The sequence below is a fragment of the Caretta caretta genome, chromosome 8 (assembly GCF_965140235.1).
Source record: "Caretta caretta isolate rCarCar2 chromosome 8, rCarCar1.hap1, whole genome shotgun sequence".
Classification (NCBI taxonomy): domain Eukaryota; kingdom Metazoa; phylum Chordata; order Testudines; family Cheloniidae; genus Caretta; species Caretta caretta.
The window spans coordinates 44,851,797-44,872,935 of record NC_134213.1 but is presented as its reverse complement, the minus strand read 5'-3'; the positions used below and the strand labels follow the sequence as shown (position 1 = coordinate 44,872,935).

At 48.3% G+C, this 21,139-nt stretch overlaps 1 protein-coding gene across 4 annotated transcripts in view; it reads right to left on the bottom strand.

Moving 5' to 3' along the window:
- NOTCH2 (notch receptor 2) overlaps window positions 1–21,139 on the bottom strand; it is a 131,066-nt gene that overhangs the window by 83,131 nt on the left and 26,796 nt on the right. For 3 of the 4 annotated variants that reach the window (XR_007358112.2, XM_048861935.2, XM_048861934.2), the window contains exons 3-5: window positions 15,046–15,305; window positions 14,205–14,540; window positions 6,455–6,577 (exon numbers count right to left, since the gene is read on the bottom strand). Coding sequence is in view for 3 of the 4 variants with exons in the window: in XM_048861935.2 (XP_048717892.1) it covers window positions 6,455–6,577; window positions 14,205–14,540; window positions 15,046–15,305 (719 nt within the window). In the remaining variant the exon portion in view is untranslated. Of the gene's footprint in view, window positions 1–3,499; window positions 5,473–6,454; window positions 6,578–14,204; window positions 14,541–15,045; window positions 15,306–21,139 lie in introns of those variants that run through there. The other variant, XM_048861936.2, reaches the window with a different exon arrangement.

Below are 21,139 nucleotides of genomic sequence, written 5' to 3'. Positions count from 1 at the left end.
ACAAACCTGTATGCCTAGCTAAGCTCATGATGCCCCAACAAGGCAGAGTGGCCTCTTCAGTGGACTATTACTAAGTGTCATGAGAGGGGTCAAAAGGATACCCCATAAATCTAAGGCTCAGGAGGACCCCCAAATCAGCTTAAAGCTTGCAGATGCTATAGGTCAAAACAAATCTTTTAAGGTCTGCAGCGTGGGGCAAGCATGAGAGCTCAAAAGGTTCACTCGGGTTCTCCCACCGAGTGCCTCCCTCATGCCCTCCAAGGCCCCTGCTCTCTCCAGTTCTGTGCTCTGCAGGTCTCCTGCAGGTTAGGGCTAGGAGAGGCAGCCACTCTTCAAACATGAATTATTTTCCTCCACTCTTTTCGTAAGCTTGGACATAGAGAAAAGTGTTACAAGTCACGCTGTGGGACACCTCACTCGCTGATGTGTTTTCACTTAAAAACAAATTTTCTGATTAAGTTCAATTTTGGTGGAAAGTTATTTTCCATTTACAAGCCTCCTTTATGACTGTTTACAATGAGGCTGATTATCTGTACCAGGAAAAAAGCTAGAAAGATTTTATGAAACCTTCAGTCTCCAGCAGCCAAATTCCCTACCTTACGCTTGCCTGAGCTGCTGATCCAGAGATTTTCGTATTTAAAAAACTTTAATATGGCCTAATCTAGTGTACAGCTTTGAAGATTACTAGATCTCATAGGAAAGTACAATTAAGCTTTGTTTGTTTGTTTTTTAAGGAGCAAATCGCATTAGAGGTCCACAAGAGTACAAGAAGCCTGTGTTTAGGGTCATAATTCATGAACAATTTGTAGGAAAAATTCTACATTGGCTCCAGATGTAGTCTACTAGTTTTGCAGCTGTTTCTTTACTGGTGGATTTTGAAGTGGGGGCAAAATTACATTTAATTAAAAGTCAGTTGCAAACTAAGGAGTGGCTGGTACTGCACCATAATCACACTGATGCATTTAGCTAGCCCTGGTCTACACTACGAGTTTAGGTCAGATTTAGCAGCGTTAGATCGGTTTAGCCCTGCACCCGTCCACACTACGAAGCCATTTTTTCCGACTTTAAGGGATCTTAAAACCGGTTTCTGTACTCCTCCACGACGAGTGGATAAATGCTGAAATCAACCTCGCTGGGTCGAATTTGGGGTAGTGTGGACACAATTTGACAGTATTGGCCTCTGGGAGCTATCCCAGAGTGCTCCACTGTGACTGCTCTGGACAGCACTCTCAACTCAGATGCACTGGCCAGGTAGAAAGGAAAAGCCCAGTGAACTTTTGAATTTCATTTCCTGTTTGGCCAGTGTGGTGAGCTCATCAGCAGAGGTGACTATGCAGAGCTCTTCAGCACAGGTAACCATGGAGTCCCAAAATCGCAAAAGAGCTCCACCATGGACCAAACGGGAGGTACTGGATCTGATCGCTGTATGGGGAGATGAATCCGTGCTATCAAAACTCTGTTCCAAAAGACGAAATACCAAAATATTTGAAAAAATCTCCCAGGGCATAAGGACAGAGGCTATCACAGGGACCCGCAGCAGTGCCGAGTGAAACTTAAGGAGCTTAGGCAAGCCTACCAAAAAACCCAAGAGGCAAATGCCCGCTTGGGGTCAGAACCCCAGACACGCCACTTCTATGATGAGCTGCATGCAATTCTAGAGGGTGCCCCTACCACTGCCCCACCCCTGTACTTGGGACTCCTGCAAGGGGAGAGTCTCACGCAACAGGGATGAGGATTTTGGGGACGAGGAAAATGACGAGGAGGGGGAGGTTGAAGATAGCGCACACCAGACAAGCGGAGAAACCGTTCTCCCTGACAGCCAGGAATTGTTTATCACCTTGGAGCCAATATCCTCCCAACCCGGGCTCCTAAACCTTGAAGGCGGAGAAGGCAGCTCGGGTGAGTGTACCTTTGTAAATATAATACACGGTTTAAAAGCAAGTGTGTTTAATGATTAATTTGCCCTGAAGACTTGGGATGCATTCGCAGCCAGTACAGCTATTGGAAAAGTCTGTTAACGTGTATGGGGATGGAGCGGAAATCCTCCAGGGACATCTCAATGAAGCTCTCCTGGATGGATTCCCAAAGCCTTTGCAAAAGGTTTCTGGGGAGGGCAGCTTTATTCCATCCTCCACGGTAGGACACTTTACCACGGCAGGCCAGCAGCACGTAGTCTGGAATTATTGCATAACAAAGCATGGCAGCTTATGGTCCCAGTGTTTGCTGGCCTTCCTGCAACATCCGTTCTCTGTGTTATCCTCAGGAGAATGATCTCATTCATGGTCACCTGGCTGAAATAGGGGAATTTTATTAAGAGGACATTCAGAGGTGGCCGTTCCTGCTGGGCTGTTTGCCTGTGGCTGAACAGAAATCATCCCCGCTATTAGCCACGCGGTGGGGGGAGGGGTGAAGCAATCATCCCAGAGAATTCAGTGTGTGTGGGGTAAGGGGGCAGGCAGTAGTTGGGTTTGTGCTGCAAGTTAACCCGAAAACCGCAGCCCCTTCTTTTAAATGGCCAAGCCATTTTAAAGGGCAAACCCAATGGGTGCTTGGTATGTGAAATTAGGGTGCTGCTGTTGGAAACTGTTCCCACATGTTAGGAAAGTTAAAGAAGCCAAAAGACTGTGGCTTACCATGTCTGCCTGCAAGCCAAATTCTGTTGCCCGCCAGCCCTGCGTGTGTGATCTCACACCATACCGGCAGGACCACGATATAAGAGGCAAAATTTGACCTTGTAAAGAAACCACACATGCTATGTAATGTTAACAGCTTGGTTCACCATGAAAGAATCCACCCATTGTTCTCTAAAATCTCTTTTAAAGTCTCTTTTTAAAGATGACTAATCTCCCTTTTTTCCCCACCCGCAGCTGCAAATGTTTCAACGCTCCCCCTATCATCTCAGTCCCAGAGGCTATCAAAGATTAGAAGTAAAGAAAAAACGCACTCACAATGAAATGTTCTCTGAGCTCATGCAGGCCTCCCACACTGAAAGAGCCCAGCACAATGCGTTGCAGGAGACAATATCAGAGTCCAGGAAAGCACAAAATGAATGCAAGGACAGGAGGGATGAGCAAGAGGAGAGGAGGGATGAGCGAGAGGAGAGGTGGCGTCAGCATGATGAAAGGAGGCAGGATGCAATGCTGAGGCTACTGGAGGATCAAACTGATATGTTCTGGCGTATGGTTGAGGTGGAGGAAAGGCAGCAGGAGCACAGACCACCGCTGCAGCCCCTGTGTAACCAACCACCTTCCTCCCCAAATTCCATAGCCTCCTCACCCAGATACCCAAGAATGCGGTGGGGGGAACCTCCAGGCACCCAACCACTCCACCGCAGAGGACTGCCCAAGCAACAGAAAGCTGGCATTCAATAAGTTTTGAAGTGCAGTGTGGCCTTGTCCTTCCCTCCTCTCCCCGGTGCTTCCCTCGTCCCCCACCCCTCCCGGGCTACCTTGGCAGTTATCTCCCCATTTGTGTGATGAATTAATAAAGAATGCATGAATTTGAAACAATGACGACTTTATTGCCTCTGCAAGTGCTGATCAAAGGAGGGAGGGGAGGGCAGTTGGCTTACAGAGAAGTAGAGTGAACCAAGGGGGCGGGTTTTCATCAAGAAACAAACAGAACTTTCACACCGTAGCCTGGCCAGTCACGAAACTGGTTTTCAAAGCTTCTCTGATGCGCAGCACACCTGCTGTGCTCTTCTAACCGCCCTGGTGTCTGGCTATGTGTAATCAGCGGCCAGGCGATTTGCCTCAACCTCCCACGCCGCCATAAACGTCTCCCACTTTACTCTCACAGAGATTGTGGAGCACACAGCAAGCAGTAATAACAATGGGAATATTGGTTTCACGGAGATCTGAGTCCGTAAACTGCGCCAGCGCGCTTTTAAACATCCAAATGCACACTCTACCACCATTCTGCACTTGCTCAGCCTATAGTTGAACAGCTCCTGACTACTGTCCAGGGTGCCTGTGTATGGCTTCATGAGCCAGGGCAATAAGGGGTAGCCTGGGTCCCCAAGGATAACTATAGGCATTTCAACATCCTCAACAGTTATTTTCTGGTCTGGAAAGTAAGTCCCTTGCTGCAGCCGTTCCCACAGACCAGAGTTCCTAAAGACGTGAGCGTCATGTACCTTTCCCAGCCATCCCACGTCCCTTGTGATCCACCAGTGCTTGCAGCACCATTGAAAAGTACCCCTTGCGGTTTAAGTACTGGTTGCCTTGGTGGTCTGGTCCCAAGATAGGGATATGCGTTCCGTCTATCGCCCCACCGCAGTTAGGGAATCCCATTGCAGCAAAGCTATCCACTATGACCTGCACATTTCCCAGAGTCACTACCCTTGATAGCAGCAGCTCAGTGATCGCGTTGGCTACTTGCATCACAGCAGCCCCCACAGTAGACTTGCCCACTCCAAATTGATTCCCGACTGACCGGTAGCTGTCTGGCGTTGCAAGCTTCCACAGGGCTACCGCCACTTGCTTGTGAACTGTGAGGTCTGCTCTCATCTTGGTATTCTGGCACTTCAGGGCAGGGGAAAGCAAGTCACAAAGTTCCATGAAAGTGCCCTTACGCATATGAAAGTTTCGCAGCCATTGGGAATCGTCCCAGACCTGCAACACTATGCGGTCCCACCAGTCTGTGCTTGTTTCCAGGGCCCAGAATCGGCATTCCACGGCATGAGCCTGCCCCAATGCCACCAGGATGGCCACACTGCCGGGGCCCGTACTTTGAGAGAAGTCTGTGTCCATGTCCTCATCACTCTCCTCACCGCGCTACCGTCACCTACTCACCTGCTTTTGCAGGTTCTGGTTCTGCATATACTGCTGGATAACGCGCGTGGTGTTTAGAGCGGTCACAACTGCTGCGGTGATCTGAGCGAGCTCCATGCTTGCCGTGGTATGGTGTGAGCAGGAGAGCAGAGTGCCAGCAGAAGCGGCGGGTGCATGACAATGCTGACAGCAATATGGCGCCCGCACGGAAAAAGGCGCGAAACGATTGTCGGCCGTTGCTTTCACGTAGGGAGGGAGGGGTAGGCTGGCAGCAGACGGTGCTGCTGGCTGGGAGAGCTATCCCTCTGGCAATATTCCAGGCAGGACTGAATCTCCATTAGACAAAACTTAAAGAAGAGAATGACCTGAGTTCACTCCCATTTATGTGCAGGCGCCCCGACAGACTTTACCGAGGTCCGCTGGGGCACCCATGTCCGCCCAGGTGCCCCCGACACACCTCATTGAGATCTGCCAGGAGCACCCATGTCTGCCCAGGTGCCCCGACTGACCTGACCAAGGCTGGCCAGAGCACCCAGGAGACGATGAGGATGGCTACTAGTCACACTACACTATCTGCTGCCACAAGGCAATGAGCTGCTGCTGTGTAGCAATGCACGTCTGCCAGCACCCAGGAGACGTATGGTGATGGTGAGCTGAGCGGGTTCCATGCTTGCCATGGTATGGCACCTGCACGGGTAACCTATGAAAAAAAGGCACGAAACGATTGTCTGCCGTTGCTTTCACGGAGGGAAGGAGGGAATGGGGGCCTGACGACATATACCCATACCACCCGCGACAATGTTTTTTGCCCCATCAGGCATTGGGATCTCAAGCCAGAATTCCAATGGGCAGTGGAGACTGCGGGAACTGTGGGATAGCTACCCACAGTACAACACTCCGGAAGTTGAAACTAGCCTCAGTACTGTGGACGAACTCCGCTGACTTAATAGTCTTAATGGTTTTAAGTGGGAACACACACAATCGACCGTATAAAGTCACTTTCTAAAAATTCGACTTCTATAAATTCAACCTAATTTCGTAGTGTAGACATACCCTTAGTTTTGCTCTTTATGAAGGCCAGAATCATCTTACCATTCAACAAGACAGCATGTCCTGTAGGCTGCTCTCTTACATCTTGTACAATATTTTCCTGACCACCACACAACTTTGTACACAGTACAGTTGCATTTTTATGCAGCTGTGGAATGTGTGCTATAGCTGTACAGTGACAGCATCCAGCAGCAGTCACACAGGCACAATCCAAGTGAAGATTCAGTCACATGTATTTGGTGCAATTATTTTTTTGTTTTATATTTATTTAATGCTTGTGAAAGTCTCAATGGGTGTCAAGCCATAGAAAAGAAATGGCATAGCAGGAGTAACATACGATTCCTATATATTCTCTCACTCTTTCCCCTCACCAATATACCTTATCCCTGATCTGTTGGGACCACCACCCAGTGGTAAAATGGGAATTAATCCTCCATTGTTGAGGTGGCTTTGATGTGGTCACCATCCGCTAAGAATGTCACTGACACTCACCATCACAGGCTACTCAGCAGGTGTTAACAGCTTTCAGACACTCCCACCCTAAACTAGATTTAAACTGGTGAGTAAAAGCTTTTGCATCCCAGTCCTATGAGCCACTGAGCCTCAACAGAAATACGTTACACAGTACCTACCTGTCCACTGTGGGAGGCAGTGGCAGTTGTAAGTGTTCACACCATCCACACAAATCCCGCCGTTCTGGCAATTATGATTTGGGCAGTCATCAATATTCTGCTCGCAGGTGCTTCCTTCAAAGCCTGGCCAAATTTGAAACATATGAGACTGAAATTATTTTCAGGGGTCCGTTAAAGAGGATTACCTGTCTGTGTGAACTGGTGTTTAACATGCTTTTCCTGTTGGTCTAGCTCCCTGCTGCACAATGGAGCAGCAGTCTGAACCAAGACTTGTCAGTAACAATATTCTGCCATTACTGAGCCCAAAGGGCTTGTACAGGTAGGTTGGCTTGTACAGGTAGGTTGGCTTGGGGGAAATGGGCCGGACCAAGCAACAAGAACATATCCCAGGAGTTATGAACATCAGCAGTTTAACTGGCCCCATTCTAGGCAGTACCTGGTGGCTGGTCCCCTACTATCTTTCTCTGTTCTCTTTATAGACTTCCCTGTTGCCTTAATGGAAACATGCTGCAGCAGCTGTTAGTGCCTCTTGATAATACCCGGCTCCCAGGTGTGTCTACTTGGATTAGCTTCATCTCACCCAACCTATAAACTAAATCCTGAAAGAAGAACTACTACTCAATAAAAACTCAGGTAGCCTCTTAAAGTCTGCAACCACCTTCCCAACCCTCGCCCCCTCTGGTCTTTACAGTTATAGGGCTCGCAGCTGGCCTCTGCAAACAACAATACTTATGTAACATGGCATGTACATGAATGGCTTGTTCTCTTCATTTTTATAAACCTTTCCTGTTTTCCATTTTAGTTTCTCTCACTAGCTATTCTCTTTCCTTTTGGCTGGTTTGTCTCATTCTTCCTCCCTTCCCCTATATTTAGTTGCCTTTTATGTTCCAGGCCAGTGCAGAATAGCCTTTCTGCTTGGGGACTCCTTCCTGCTTGTATTCTCTCCCCAGTCTTACCCACCTCTACCCTCCTCAATTTGATTTTCATGCCCTGACCACTTAGGGTGCCTGAAGAACCCAAGGCACTTCTCATAGGAAGCTATCCTTGTACCCCGGCCAAACTCCAACTCACTTACATCACGCCTCCTTAAAATCACCCTGCAGTTTCTGTTGGATAAGGCATTCTTCACTTCTTGTACTAAAGGAGGCTGCATTTCAATGTGGCTGGAGTGAACAATTCCAGAATATATAGCTTGTAAATCAGATTAGTCTCTGAGGATTTTTGGATTATTACAATGACACAACTCCTTCATCCAGAGCATGAACTCTTCCCCTCTTGTGTCAGTGTTCTGTTGTGGACACCTCAGAGCTAGATTAGAGAGGTGTAGCTCTGATGCCAGCTCTGCAGCAGTGCCTCCCTGTATCTGATAGAAGGCTCCCAAGAAGTGATGGTCATGGGCTCCCCCACCTCACAGACTTCAGAGCATGGTGAACATTAGATCAAATAAATCCCAAACTGAACAGGTTTCACAAGTGTACTCACAGGACCAGGCATCTAAGACACATTGGAACAGGGGCGGCCAACCTGTGGCTCCGGAGCTGCATGCAGCTCTTCAGAGGTTAATATGCGGCTCCTTGCCTAGGCACTGATTTCGGGGCTGAAGATATAGATGCTAACTTCCAGTGTGCTGGGGGGTGCTCACTGCTCAACCCCCTGCTCTGCCCCAAGCCCTGCCCCCACTCCACCCCTTCCCCCAAGGCCCCTGCTCCTTCCCCTGAGCCTGCCATGCCCTCGCTCCTTCCCCCTCCCCCATTCTGCACACGTGAAACAGCTGACTGTGGTGGGTGGGGGGAGGAGGCGCTGATTGGGGGGGGCTGTCGGCAGGGAGGAGGGGCTGGGGAGCAGATGGGGCACTGCTGACATATTACTGAGGCTCTTTGGCAATGTACATTGGTAAATTCTGGCTCCTCAGGCTCAGGTTGGCCACCTCTGCATTGGAGAGTCAGGACAACCTGCTTTTGAGTTCGAGGTCGCACAGAAATTAGGCTGTTTGGAAAAGTTTTCCAACCCCTGATTTTTCCAGCTGTCTCATCTCATGAATACTGAGTGCACCCCCAAACTTCCCCAGGTAAAATTATTTTGTAAGAAGACAAGATCATTGTTCACATGCTGCACTCATACAACCAACATGAGCAGCAAACACGCCCAGGACCATCAGCTCCAAAAGCTAAAGTGCCAGCCCCCAGAGCTAATGAGGAACTTTCATTGGCTTTGGTGACATTAGGACTTTCCCCGTTCTCTAACAGGCAAGGCCCAGAGGAGAACTGTACATTTAGCAATTCCACTGTACCTCATATGAATTTCAGGTGCTTTGATGTGTGTGTAAAATTAAAGAGTAAAAAACACAGAAACAGAAGAAAGCTATTAAATCATGGAGCACGTCCCATGTTTGAATCCTACACTACATTTACTGTTTAGTCCTCTGGGAAATCTTGTGAGGGGAATAAATCACTATTTCCATTATACAGATAGGCAAAATGAAACCAAGGTTGAGAGTTGTATTGTAGTCCAGGGTTTCTCAACCCGTGGGTCAGACCCAAAACTGGGTCACCAGAATGTTTCAAAGGGCTGCGTGGCAGCTCCTGTGGCTCCTTGTCCCACGGGGCTGGCTGGGCTCACTCCCTGCTCCAGGCACTGCAACCTCTGGGGTCCCAACTCCACTCTGGTTTGGCCCAGTCGTCATGACAATGGGAGTCCGGGTAGGCAAGATCTGAGTCAGTGGCCCTGCAATCCCATGAACCAGGTCACAACTCCACTCACACAAATTTGGTCCTGTCAGCGGGGTGGGGCCAAACCTGAGCAGTGCTGCAACCCCAGAGGTTGCAACACCTGGAGCAGAGAGCCAAACCCAGCCAGCCTCACAGCACAGGAGCTGCAGGAGCCCAGACTATGGGTGGGGTGAGTGCCGGGCAGGACCCAACTCTGCCAGTGGATAGAATACAACTGAAACCACCCCAAGGCCTCCACCCCCAGACTATTTACTGGGTTGTGACAGGCCATAAACATTTACAAATGGGTCCTGAGCCAAAAAAGGTTGAGAACCACTGATCTAGCAGATTAGCAATCTATCTAGCAAACAGATAGCAGCCTCAGAAGCAATTTAAGCAGGTATTGCTACACTCGGATAAAATGGGGCCCAACCAAGTCCCATTCACCCCAGCACTTTCCAGGCCAAACCTATGTAGGGGAAACCCTGCTTTGGGGGCACTAGGACAATGTGGCAACTCCTCTCCCCAGGGCCACATGGCTGTGGGGAAGAAAGTGCAGGGAGGAGCCAGCTACAGACCAAAGCCAGTAGAGCAGCTGCAGAAGCAGGGGACGTCAGACATAGAGGTCTATTTTCTACAGGATTGACTGGACATTGCTGTGCAGACTGGCTGTTCGCTCCAATCCCCTCTTCCTTCGTCTTTTCATCTCAGCTTGTCTCCACTCCTGCCCTTCATACCTCCCCACCTCTTTTTGTTTAGCAAATCTCCTCACTAAACCTCAACCCCCAAAAAGTTAAAAGAAAAACTGTGGAAGTAACCGGATGTTTGCAGGCCACCACACTGATCACTATGCTTGTATGTTATCCTCTCCCCCCACCCTTTGTCTGTTCTATTGAGATGGTAAATGCTTCAGGGCAGAGATTGTGTACTATTGCTGTCTGTACAGTGCCTAGGACAATGGGGCCCTGTCCTTGGCTGGCCCTTGGCACTACCACAATTAACAGTGACCCTAGTTCTCATAGTTGACTTGCCAAAGGCAACGCTGCAAGTGACTTCTGTGCTTCAGTTTCTTCATAGGAAAATACTGATATCCACATCTGCCTAACTTGCAGAGGGTTTGTGAGGTCTAAGTAAATAACACCTGCAGAATACTACTAAGAGCAGCCAGTGGAAGAGGAAAAAGAATAATTTACCAACTACTGGGTCCTGTCCTTGCATTTATTTGTTGATGCCAGCAACACAGGACAACAATCATTAGGGAAGCTGCATGTCAGTTAGATCAATACAGCAACTCAGCATGAAACGAAAGTACTGTGTGCACTTTATGAAGCTTGTGCCAACTTCAAACAGGCATTACAAGCAGTGCATAGCATCCTAAATATTTTTAAAGCACACATCTCCTGGTACACATTTCCTAAAGCACGCACATGTCAGGTACTGTTTTGAGCAATGCAGTGCGTAAAAAGTGTATGGAAATGGCTTTGAATAGAAACCACCAGCCTCAACCACCAAGCTTAGTCAAAAGCCCCAGGCACCTTACCAAGGACAGCAGATCAAAATGAATGTGAAGCATGAAGGGCCACACTCTTGTGGAGTTCCAGCTCCAAAAATGCAAGTGGTCAAGTTTTTTGGTAACTTCTGATCTCCCAAATGCCCCATCCAATTTTCTTTATTTCAATCCTTATAAAATACAGCTGAAACTTTAGTAGTGTGATTTTTATGCCTATTTCAGGCTGTATACACTCAGCAATACTGTGGCTGAATTTGTAGCGGAACTCACCTCTTGCTGCAGAATTGTCCTAAAGTTCAGCTTTAATTGTTAAAAGGTTGCTCACCCCGTTCTAGCACAAGGCACTGATTTCTAGCCCTTCTGGTCAAGGTGCATGTTTGAAGTTCTCAGCTTGTAAAACAAAGCATTTATGCCTGCCTAAGTCTGAATTAATGCAGAGGAGCAAACTGCCCCCATTCATGTCATTCAGGGCCCCATGGACTGACACTGCAGCTACAACACTTAGTATTTTTCCAAGATGCCACAGAATTCATTATTTTGCTGCATCCAGACACCTGATGTTTTCTGTCTCCCTGCTCTGTTGGGACCAGCCTGCAGCTGGGTACGTACTCAGGTGGCTAGCCAAAGCCACTTCCCATGCTGCTGCTGCCACACTGCTATCTTTCGCATGCTAGCTTGAGTGGAGCTAGCCCGTCTGTCTACTCTCACTGGGAAGTATGTTCCCAATGGCTGTGTAAACATACCTTTAGAGAGATTAGTGTCTACCAATACTACAGGAAAAGCCCTGCATCACACCAGGCAGGATAGACCATTCTATTTAATACGCCTTTTCTATCACATTTCTAGGATGTTCTGGTTTAAATAAAGAGCAGTTTGAGGCCACAGTTGTATGACATGGTACGAAGCGCTATCAAACACATGAAGTTATTTCCTCTTTCTACAAGGTATTCCAGTTCTCACACACAGTCTGTTCTAGTCTGACAGATTCTTTCCTGGACAAGCTCTTGGAATTCCCTAGGGTTCTTATCTTAGTAAATTGGTAATTATTGTGATGGATAACAAAGAATAGTCACTTTCCCAGCCACGAACTTCCTCTATTGACTTGTTTAACATTCTGTTGCCAAGTCAACTCCTTATTTGTCAGATATTTACAGCTATAAAACTCATTCTCACCACAATTAAAAGGAGTTTAAAATGCTGCAAGTTAAACATCTCTCATAAGTGTAATTTACTAAAACTGACTGACCTGAGAAACTTTCCATCTGTTTAGAATTAGGGATTGTCTACACAGCTTTTATACCAATTTGACTAAAACTGGAGAAGAACTTACTTAGTTAAACTGGTACAACCTCTGGTGTGGATGAAATTATACCAGTATAAGAAGTGTTTACACTGGCATAGCTTTTGGTAAATTTACCTCTAGAATGCAGGAATTTCCCTTGATTTCAGCTATGTGACTTAAGTAATTGCAACATTTGGATTATATAAACACACACATATGAGTTGGGAACCTAAAAGTTTTACAATCAACTATACTGTGCATTCAGAGTAGCTGCATCACTGAAGAGAATACTATTGACACCACTGTAACTGCTCAGCCATTACTCCTTGTTTTCAAGCCTTTCTAGCTTCTCCCTCAATTCTCCATTGGTGCCTCACACTCTTCTGCTGGCCCCTTTCCCTCCCGCTCCTCCCACCAGAAGGGGTCAGAATTCAGGCCACCAGGAATCATCTCCCAAAACATCAGGACGTTTCTTGGTGCCTTAGTTGCACTGGGGTGAGGAATGCCGGGATGCTTTTGCCTTCACCTGGGCAGTCAGTGGAAGTACCCTGGCTCACCAACCTTTTTTTCCCTTTTGATGTTTTTTAAATGGGAAGTTTTGTAAACCAAGTTACAACAACACAACACTGCCAATTTAGACATGAATGTCAGTCAGGACATACAAAGGAAAGGCTCTCAGAGCAACAAGAACTCACCCACACTGTACATGTTGTATAATGAGACACATTAACAGTAACTATCAAAATGATATGTGGGTGCACTACTCTGGTAACTATGTTGTCATTTCCTGACTATATTTAAGGTCCAGATTTTAACCAGAGAACACTGGTCTGCAGGGAAAAGGTGCAAGGCGCTCCCATCCAACCTTGCGTCCCTGCAAGAAAGGGTAACTTCACTCATGTGAGCAGAGCAGTCCCATTGGTTTTGCAGGATCAGGGCCTTAGAACTTCTTGATCTCTGTTTTCCTCTGCAATGGTTCTATCACAGAGGTGGGCAAACTACAGCCCGTGGGACCATCTTGCCCGCCCTTGAGCTCCCAGCTGGGGAGGCTAGCCCCCAGCCCCTCCCCTGCTGTCCCCTCTCTCCCGCAGCCTCAGCTCGCCGCGCCGCCAGCGCTCTGGCCCGCTGCTCCTGCCAGGCAGCGCAGCTGGCTTTGGCCAGGCGGCAGGGCTGCGAGCTCCTGCTGCTCTGAGCTGCATGGTAAGGGGCGGGGAGCAGGGGGGGTAGGACAAGAGGCAGAGGGTCCCGGGGGGCAGTCAGGGGACGGAGAGCAGGGGGCGGTTAGATGGGGCGGAGGTTCTGGGGAGGCAGTCACGGGACTCGGAACGGTGTGGGGGTTGGATAGGCATGGGAGCCCTGAGGGGCCTGTCAGGGGGTGTGTGTGTGGATAGGGGTCGGGGCAGTCAGGGGACAGGGAGGGGGGAGGGGGATTGGATAAGGGTCCAGGGGGGGCAGTTAGGGACGGGGGGTCCCAGGAGGGGGCGGTCAGGGGACAAGGAGCGGGGGAGGGTGTTGGATGGGTCAGGGATTCTGAGAGGGGCAGTCAGGGGCGGGAAGTGGGAGGGGGCAGATAGGGGGTGGGCGCCAGGCTGTTTGGGGAGGCACAGCCTTCCCTACCTATCCCTCCATACAGTTTTGCAACCCTCATGAGGCCCTCGGGCCAAAAAGTTTGCTCACCCCTATTCTAGCACAAGGCATAACAAAACATTGGGCACCACAGAGGTCCAATAGCTCCAGTTCAAGGAACTGAAGCTTCACTGATGAAGCCTGCAGAGCCTGCTAACCATAAACGAAGTCTTTCTTTAAAAAAAGAGGGAAATTAAAAGGCAATAGGTTAACATGAAAGCAACACTAGGCTGAGAAATCAAGCTGTCTCAGACGTCGGTAAATTTGAGCAATTTGTTTCTTCAATAATATTAACTGACATATTCAGCCTTTTCACCTGGGCCCCAGAACCCACCCATGTTTTCTTACCATGACCCTTCCAGTCCTGTGATCTTTAACCCCTTTCTCCTTCCCTATCACTAGGAGACTCCTCCCCTTTCATATTAGGAAACAGTGAGCCCACGCAACTAAGCCTTCATCTCAGCTCCCTTCCTTATCCAAACGTATGTTCCTTTTGTCCTAGCCCCCACATCACTCCAATATTGTAGGAGGACCATATATCAGAAATAACCAAAACTTAAGTGCTTGATTTCCCAGCTTCACCACTGCATTCCAGCTGGGTTTTGGGAAGGGCTAAGTATTTACCTGGCAGACAGTTACACTCATAGGTAAAGTCATTGGTTTGATGACATGTCCCTCCATTCATACATGGCGATGGTGAACATGGCACATAGGTGCTCTCACAGCGGTGTCCTCTAAAGCCTGGCTTGCACTGGCATTGGTAAGAACCGAGCAAATTGTGACAAGTTCCACCGTGTTGGCATTGTCCTGGTATGGCACATTCATTTACATCCATCTCGCACTTTGGGCCAATATAGCCTGCTGGGCAGGTGCAGGAGAACCCACTTCCAGATGTGATGCACGTACTTCCATTGGCACATGGCTGAGACACACAAGCATCAATCCACTGGCAGTCCTTTCCTGTAGGACCAAGACATGTGTGAACTTCTGTCAATCAGAAATTGTTTGGATGGAAGATGTAGACTTCTCTCCCTCCATCCCCATGACACCCCAAAGCTGAGATGTCTTTCTTGGAGCTTGCCTACATGGGGCAGTTATTCTGGAATAAGATACAGCATGAATTTAAAGTGCAATAGCTATTCTGGAATAACTCCTGATATACACAATCTCTTCCAGAATAGCTGTTGAGGTCAGTTTCCCCACTTGACAAGCCCCAAGAGATTAAAATACATTCGTATTTTTAAAGTGTTGCTATGAAGGGTGAGAGGCCCAAAATTTGGCTTTTAAAAAAAACAAAAACAAAATCTTTTCATGCTATATCTCCTAGCTCTCATTTCCAGTGCAGAAGCTATTAGTTTGACAGCATATTAGGGCAACACTAGAACATTTTTAAGAGGGTACATCCAGCTTAAAGGTACTTCAAATGGGAGGGGGGATGACTAAGGACACAATTACAAAGTCCCACCTGTGTAACCTGGTGGACAGACACACTCATATGTGTCCTGGAGAAGCAGTTGGCAGGTCCCTCCATTTAAGCAGGGGTGAGACACAAAGCAGATGTGCGATTCAGAGTATCTGCAGTCCTCTCCTGTGAATCCTAGAGCACATTTACAAGTGGCTTTTCCGACCACAGATGTGATTTCACAAGTTCCTCCATTCTGACAGGTATGGCTTTCACAAGGGTTTCTGTACTGACAGTAGTCTCCAAGAAAACCCTCTGGACACCTACAAGAGAATGGAAATCATGATTAGCAGTGTGTTCACACTGATCCTCACAATGCAAGCTACTACTGTGAAAGGTCCCAGTACTGGCACTATTAACACCCAAAGTCTTTCCTACCTAGACAGCAACATTACAGACCCGAATGCATAGACCGTATTTGTTATTTATGGAAAGCCCTTTTGTTATTTATGACTGTCCAGAGTGAGCATCCTGAAAGTATAAGGTCATAACATTAATTCATATATAAAACTTAATGAAACTCCAATTACATTTAATGAGAGGCAAAAACATTCTGTCCCACCCTCCCCGCCCCTCCATACGACTGATGGACAGACAGATACTGTCTCCCCAACCCTTCAATATTTTTAAACTTGAGTATTAGTTAATTCCATTTTGCTATACCTAATAATGTCCTCTGCAGAAGTAAACAACCAATCTGAATAACAGATATTATCCATCTCAAAACCTTTAGTGTACTTTTCCCCTTACAACACCACTGTGAAGTAGGAAAGTGCTGTTATCCCCACTACACAGATAGGGAGCTGAGGCTGTGACTTGTCAAAAGTTGAACACGAAGCCTCTAGCAACACAGGAACTGAACCTGGGTCTCCCAAGTCTCAGGCCATAGGCACCGGCTTCCTCCTTTCGCCAGGGGTGCTCAACCCCTGCCCAGCCTCAGGCACCGTCCCACTCACTCCTTCCCCCAAGACTTCACCCCCAGCCTGCCTCTTCCCACCCAGTTCCACCCCCAACCCCGAGCACACCTCATCCCCACTCCCCCCCTTCAACTGGCTGCCAGTGGGTGTGAAGCGCACCCACAGAGTTCATAGAAGGTGTTCATAGAATATCAGGGTTGGAAGGGACCCCTCAGGAGGTCATCTAGTTTAACCCCCTGCTCAAAGCAGGACCAATCCCCAGCGCCTATGTCCCAGGCTAACATTTTAACCCAGGGGTAGGCAAACTACGGCCCAAGGGCCAGATATGGCCCCTCAGGGCTTTGGATCCAGCCCACAGGATGGCCACCCCTGTGGTGCTGCGGGCCCCACGCCACTCCCAGAAGCGGCCAGCACCATGTCCCTGCAGCCCCTGCGGGAGTAGGGGGCGCAGAGGGCTCCACGCGCTGCCCTCACCCGTGAGTTCCACACCCGAAGCTCTCATTGACCACAGTTCCCCATTCCCGGCCAATGGGGGATTCGGGTGTGGAACCCACAGGTGAGGGCAGCGCGTGGAGCCCCCTGCGCCCCGCCCTCCCAGGGGTCACAGGGATGTGGTGCCGGCCACTTCAGGAAGAAGCGCGGGGCTAGGACAGGCAGGGAGCCTGCCTTAGCGGTGCAGCACCGCTGCCACCCCGGAGCCACTCCAGCTAAGTGGCTCTCGGCCGGAACCCGCACCCCAACCCCCTGCCCTGAGCCCCCTGCCGCAGCCCTCCTGCACCCCAACCCCCTGCCCTGAGCCCCCTGCCGCAGCCCTCCTGCACCCCAACCCCCTGCCGAGCCCCCTCCTGTACCCCAAACCCCTGCCCTGAGCCCCCTGCCACACACCCCTGCATCCCAACCCCCTGCCCTAAACCCACACCACACCCCGCACCCCAATCCACTACCTTGATCCCCCTCCTGCACCCCGCACCCCTGCCCTGAGCCCCCTGCCACACCCCTCCTGCACCCCAACTCCCTACCCTGATCCCTCTGCCACACCCTGCACCCCTCCTGCACCCCAACCCTCTGCCCTGATCCCCCTCCTGTACCCCGAACCCTTGCCCTGAGCCCCCGCCGCACCCCTCCTGCACCCCAACCCCCTGCCCTGATACCCCTCCTGCACCCTGAAGCCCTGCCCTGAGCCCCCTGCCGCAGCCCACACCCCTCCTGCACCTCAACTCCCTACCCTGATCCCCCTCCTGCACCCCAACCCCCCACCACACCCCGCACCCCAACCCCCTGCCCTGAGCCCCCAGTACTGAGCCCCCCCCACACTCTGCACCCCTCCCTGCACCCCAACCCCCTGCTCTGAGTCCCCTCCTGCACTCCAAACTCCCTCCTCCACCCCAACACCTTGCCCTGAGACCCTTCCTGCACACTGCACCCCCTCCCACACCACACACTCCCTCCCGCACCCCAACCCCCTGCCCCAGCCCTACATTCATGGCCCTGCATGCAGTTTCCGCATCCAAATGTGACCCTCGTGCCAAAAAGTTTGCCCACCCATGCTTTAACCACTAGACCAGGGGTTCTCAAACTGGGGGTCGGGACCCCTCAGGGGATCACGAGATTATTACATGGGGGGGGGGTCACAAGCTGTCAGTCTTCATACCAAATCCTGCTTTGCCTCCAGCATTTATAATGATGTTAAATATATTAAAAAGTGTTTTAAATTTATAACAGGGGGTCGCACTCAGAGGCTAGCTATGTGAAAGGGGTCACCAGTGCAAAAGTTTGAGAACCACTGCGCTAGACCATCTTTCTTCCATCTCTAAGAAATACAAAAATAAACTGGTACATTTAATGATAATTGGGGCAATATTATAAAGATTTATATGTGCAGAATCACTATTTCTCACTAAGCAAGACTTGTGTAAACACAGTGCTGTCAGTGCTGTAATCCATCTGCTGACTGACCTTTGGACTAGGAATTTTCAATCCATTTTGAAGCACTGAGCAGAAACTGCCATTTATTTCCTTCAGCTAAAGGAGCAACCTGCAAAATGTACATCAAATAAGCCAAAATATCAAAAACGCAGAGAAAAATGGACAGTCAATCTGCAGATTTTTCTATATTCTAGATGGTTTGATGAGGAATCAGAATATGTACATCTTGTTTAAGAGGCAACTAGGGGCATCAGACATGACACACAATACAAATATTTTAGGGATGAACTCCAGATGCTCCATTTTCCCCACTCCAGGATATGAGTAATTCCAAATTAAGTCAGCGATAGTTACTCAGATCCAGGGGAGGGAGATTCTGAGTCCAAGAAGAGTGATTAGTTCTCTAGTGAGGTTCAAGGCAAAGTATCTAGCGGCAACAGAACTGAAATCAACTGTTTACTAATTTGTTTAAAATGCACACATCTGATGGATTAAAAACTGTCTGGTCTCCAAATGCAACTGTAACCAGGGAGTCATCTTCAAGCAGGTATGTTTCTAGTGTGGTTCCACATGGATCCCAGTGGCTGAAAGTTGAAGCTAGACAAATTCTGACTAGAAATAAGGGCACATTTTTTTAAATGAGAGTAAGTATCCATTGGAACAATTTACCGCGGGTCATGGTGGATTCTCCATCACCAACAATTTTTACATTAAGATTGATGTTTTTCTAAAAGTTCTGCTCCAATTCAAACATGAATTAACTCAGGGTTAACCTGTGGCCTGTGTTACACAGGAGGTCAGACTTAATTACCACAATGGTCTCTTCTTGTCTTATCATCTGTGAAAAAGCTTTGGATACATGTACAAAGAGGAACAGTTCCATGTACTATAAATAAGCAGCATTGTCCAAAAACGGAAGATCTTCTCCATCCATCCCCCCAAACCAGAATTCTCCCATAACCCTCTTTAATCTACTCCTACCCTTCCACACCAGAAAAAGTCTGGGAGAACACAAAAGATTTGCAGGGTGACCCAAGATTAACAAGTTTGGGGAAGCAAATTCTGAAATTGAGGCTCCTTCTCTGAAAATACTCTGCTTCCTTTGGGGCTGATGGCTCAAGCTCCTCAGTTGATCTGAACTGCTGTAGATGCCTAGACTTTAAGGTCTGAAGGGACTATTACGATCATCTAGTCTGATCTGCACATCACGGGCTACAGAATCCATTCCTATAATAGACCCATAGCCTCTGTCTAACTCACTGAAGTCCTCAAATCTTGACTATAAAACTTCAAGTTACAAAGAATCCACCATTTACTCTAATTCAAACCAGCAAGTGACTTGTGCCCCATGCTTCACAGGAAGGCAAAAAAATAAAATGGTCTACTCCCTGCCAACTTGACCTGGTGGAAAATTCATTCCCGACCCCAAAGATGGTGATCAGTTAGACCCTGAGCAAGTGGGTGAGACCCACCAGCCAGACACCAGGACTGCAACCAGGCTAGGTATAAATAAGTATGGAAGTAAGGAAGGTATAGAGAATGCTGATTTACTGCATAAGCATTATGAGACAATATACTCTGAGAAACAGAAGACCCTGCACACATGCCCCATCATGTCACTAGAAACGTGGATCAGTTTATGCCTGGCAACTCTGAGGACTACAGTCAAGCTGATTTGAATGCTTCTAATCCACCAGCCACTGCTGTAAATTTGGATCAGTTTCCGTAGTAATGAGGCACAGAAAGATTTGCTTTTTCAAGTTCTTTACATAAAAAGCCACTTGTCCAGAGAACAGCTTAAAATTATAGCAGCTTGTGTCAGCTCCAAAATGACAGGCTCAGAACAGGAAATAATACCCTTTCCAAACAAAAGCCACTGTTTCTCCTCAGTTTTCCATCTAACCCTCAGGAACAGTGATGGGAGCATGAAGTTGGTCCTGGCACTTTCTAGAAGCACGTGAGCTTTCTTTGTCTACTTCTGCAAGAATTTAATCATTTACTTAAGAACAAGTTTCACACATAGGCTATTTCCAATTATGATTTTTGAAAGCTACAAAGAATTTGAAGTGGAAAAATGTGTTATGGGCTGCATCAGCCCTGCAGCTGTTTATAATTAAAGCTTCTCCTTTACTCTCTCTGGGCTACTTTCCAGCACAAATACTTTAGTCAGAACTTAGTCCAACCCACTTTTTTCCTTCACAGCTCCAGTCTGCAATTGCCTACAGTGCCTTAGTGCAGGCTCTCAAAAAGTTTCACAATAGATGTTCCCCTCGCTAAACACTCTAAAGATAGTTATTCAAATAAAAAAAAAAAACAGCTGGAAATCCAAGGAGTTGGATTCAAACAATGCTGTCAATGCCAAAGAAACAGAACCAGCAGAACACATGGAGGCCGCTGATGCAGTTGTGCTACCAAAGTTGCTGTTTCTCCCGAATGTTGTGTTTATCCCTTCTGTGGGGTCCTTTGAAAGAAACGTCCTTTCAGTTTGAATGGCTGTTCTTCGCCAGACAGTACTACATCCATTTTTGGTACATTCACCAGCTCAGTCTATCTGACTGCAGATTACTTTAGCTAATCTTTCCAGATGTTTGGTTTTCATGGGAGTTTCCCATTCAGGCCTAAGGATATCATCTGGGGCTGCACAGGAGGAAGCATATAGTTCTAATTTGGTATGTGAAGGGAGGAATTTCCTAGAATGCTTGCACCCACTTGACACCCCCTTTGTTTTGATTGGAGGATCACTGGAGGGAAAACGCAGGCCCCACGACAAAGCTGACCCAGTTTGCAAATATTCTGGGACAGATTTTACTCAGTCTTTTCCTTTTGATTCCCATACAGACTCAGGAGGAAAAACAGGATTCTCTGGCTAGTTTATCCCTCTCTTCTTACTATTTATCTTATAAGCACTTTGGGGCAGGGACTGTCTTTTTGTTGTGTGTCTGTACTATGTCTAGCACAGTGGGGTCCTGGTGCATGACTTGGACTCCTAGGTGCTACTGCAATACCAATAAACAAACAACAAAAGGACCAGAAGTCTCTATGGTGAGACTCAGCTTTGTGTTTCCTGCCCACTTGGGCCATGGGCAGCTTTTTGTCCCCATAGCCCAACTCCAGAGAATGTTGGGAGACTAGGGAATATAGTGCCAGCTTCTTCCCCTGGATTCTAGATGGAAAGAGTGAGCACTTCTCCTTTTGAGGAGCTCCTCCCTTTCCTTCAGCCTTTAGGATTTCCTTCCAATCCCTAAAGGGAGGGG